Here is a 1952-nt window from a genome sequence, read left to right as displayed (position 1 = left end):
TACAACGTGAGCATAACTATTGGATATTACATTTCAGCCATCAAAGTGTCAAAAGATTGTAATTGACGGTGGCTTCGGTGTAGTTAAAATGTTGCTTTATAGATTACAAGTTAATAGATATTTTATAACGTTAATTTAAAATGAAAAATGACATTTGACATTGGTATTTGAGGACAACTAACAGTATCTATTGTTTTGTAATACGGAATTGTTATTGATGAAATGTTTAAATTGTTGGTAATTTTTTATTGCGATTGGAAAAATCCTAATAATGTATTTATAGTGTCTAAAGTATTTTTTCTTTAGAAAAATATATATATATTGTTAGTTACCGAAATGCTATATATGTCGATATATAAATTTGTTGATATCTATTTGTTAAATAGTATTTATATGTAATGGATTTAGCCCCGATCTCCAAACATCTACAACAACGAGAATAAGAAACTGTTAAACAAACATATTCTATTTCTGTTCACTCTCAGTTATTAAATATAAGTACGTATTTAACGCTAATAACAAAAATTACGATTTAAACTGACAAGAAAGAGGGACGTATTTCCGACTGTAGCTGTTTACTACTTTTCTAATTAGCGTCTAATTAACTAAGTCATTGAGGCATGCGTAGTGTTTACCTAGATAGACGCGACAGTTTAATGAATGACTAAATAAATTTTATTGAAGACATATTATGCGATGTCAAATATATGTTTTTTATTAGACGAAAGAAAAGATAAAGAATTACATGATGTTATAAAAGGTAGATAACACAATTTTTTTTATCAAAACGTATATATTTTTCCAAAAGGCTTTTCATAGTCTATATATTGTTTTCGTTTTGCTTATGTTTGCTGAATTGTTTTGTTACTTGTTCATCAAATCATTATTGACTTGACGTGACAGAACATGTATTTGTCTATTCTTTTTCGGTGTCTGGATTTGCTCCGGCTTCGATAAACGACACAGAGAAAGATGATTTAGTAGCACCATCTTTATCACAATATTCTAACTTCTCATCACTTTCTGGTTTTAATTCGATTGTACTTGTCATAATATTTGCCTCTTCTGCTAGATGGAACAATTTTTTGCCAACATTTTTCAATCTGTCAAAATATTCTAGCCCTTTATAGTTCTTCTTGTGGACTGCATTAATGCCGTGTAAAATACCATAAAGACAACCTGCAATAACGCCAGTGCTATCACTGTCGCCCCCATGAAACATTGCTCGATGACATAAATCATCCCAGTTTCCTTTGCAAGCCAATAATGCATCATATGCGATCATTGGTGCATCATGACCACTTGCTCCGCCGATGTCGTCATAACTAAGCATGCGGTACATCTGGTCACGTTTTTTCACTTGGTATTCGTCCGGTGAAAAAATTGGGTCGGATTGTCCGTCAGAAATATTTCTCATTCGGAGGAAGTATTCCCATTTCGCTTGAAAATAATTCCAGTGATCAATATTTTGCTGTATAGTGTCTATGTCTGGATGTAAGTTTTCTTTTTCCTGTGATACATAATCTTTAGCAATCGCAAGTGTTGTTAACAATCCTTTACCCCATTCTTTCAGTGGCCTGTCTTGGACAGCGTATGATGTAAATAGAGCTGCTGCTAGTGAGCCAAGGTATCCAGTTGGATGATGGTGAGTAAGCCTTCCTGACTCTATGCTTATTTCAACTAAATCGTTGACTTGCACATCATGTGGAAATCTCAACCCGATACACATAGACCTCATCGCAGCACCGCATCCACCCCCTCTTGCATTAAAAGGAATTCTCAATCCATTTGGAGGTTTGTCGGGTTGAAGACGTCTGCACATTTCTTTACATGTTATTCCTGGTGCCCTTCCGACCATATCATTCATGCAACGAATGTAATTGTTTGAAATGTCCTGTATAACTTTAATTTATCAACACTTTGCTTGTGTTTTATGAGAGCTTCAGCGGTTG

At 34.1% G+C, this 1952-nt stretch overlaps 1 protein-coding gene across 1 annotated transcript; it reads right to left on the bottom strand.

The window, feature by feature from the left end:
- Positions 1-801: 801 nt before the first annotated feature.
- Positions 802-1952, bottom strand: LOC132755056 (ADP-ribosylhydrolase ARH1-like). Its single transcript, XM_060745844.1, has one exon. It carries the CDS (start codon positions 1865-1867, stop codon positions 917-919), a length of 951 nt encoding a protein of 316 aa, XP_060601827.1. The 5' UTR covers positions 1868-1952; the 3' UTR covers positions 802-916.

This window comes from Ruditapes philippinarum, unplaced genomic scaffold, assembly GCF_026571515.1.
Source record: "Ruditapes philippinarum isolate M1 unplaced genomic scaffold, ASM2657151v2 ctg4367_1_1_1_1, whole genome shotgun sequence".
Classification (NCBI taxonomy): Eukaryota; Metazoa; Mollusca; class Bivalvia; order Venerida; family Veneridae; genus Ruditapes; species Ruditapes philippinarum.
Note: the sequence above shows the minus strand (reverse complement) of the source record. Positions and strands in the feature narration are given on the sequence as shown.

Bases quoted from the DNA above. Each gene is read 5' to 3' on its own strand.
- LOC132755056 (XM_060745844.1), bottom strand. From the start codon at position 1,867: ATGAATGATATGGTCGGAAGGGCACCAGGAATAACATGTAAAGAAATG.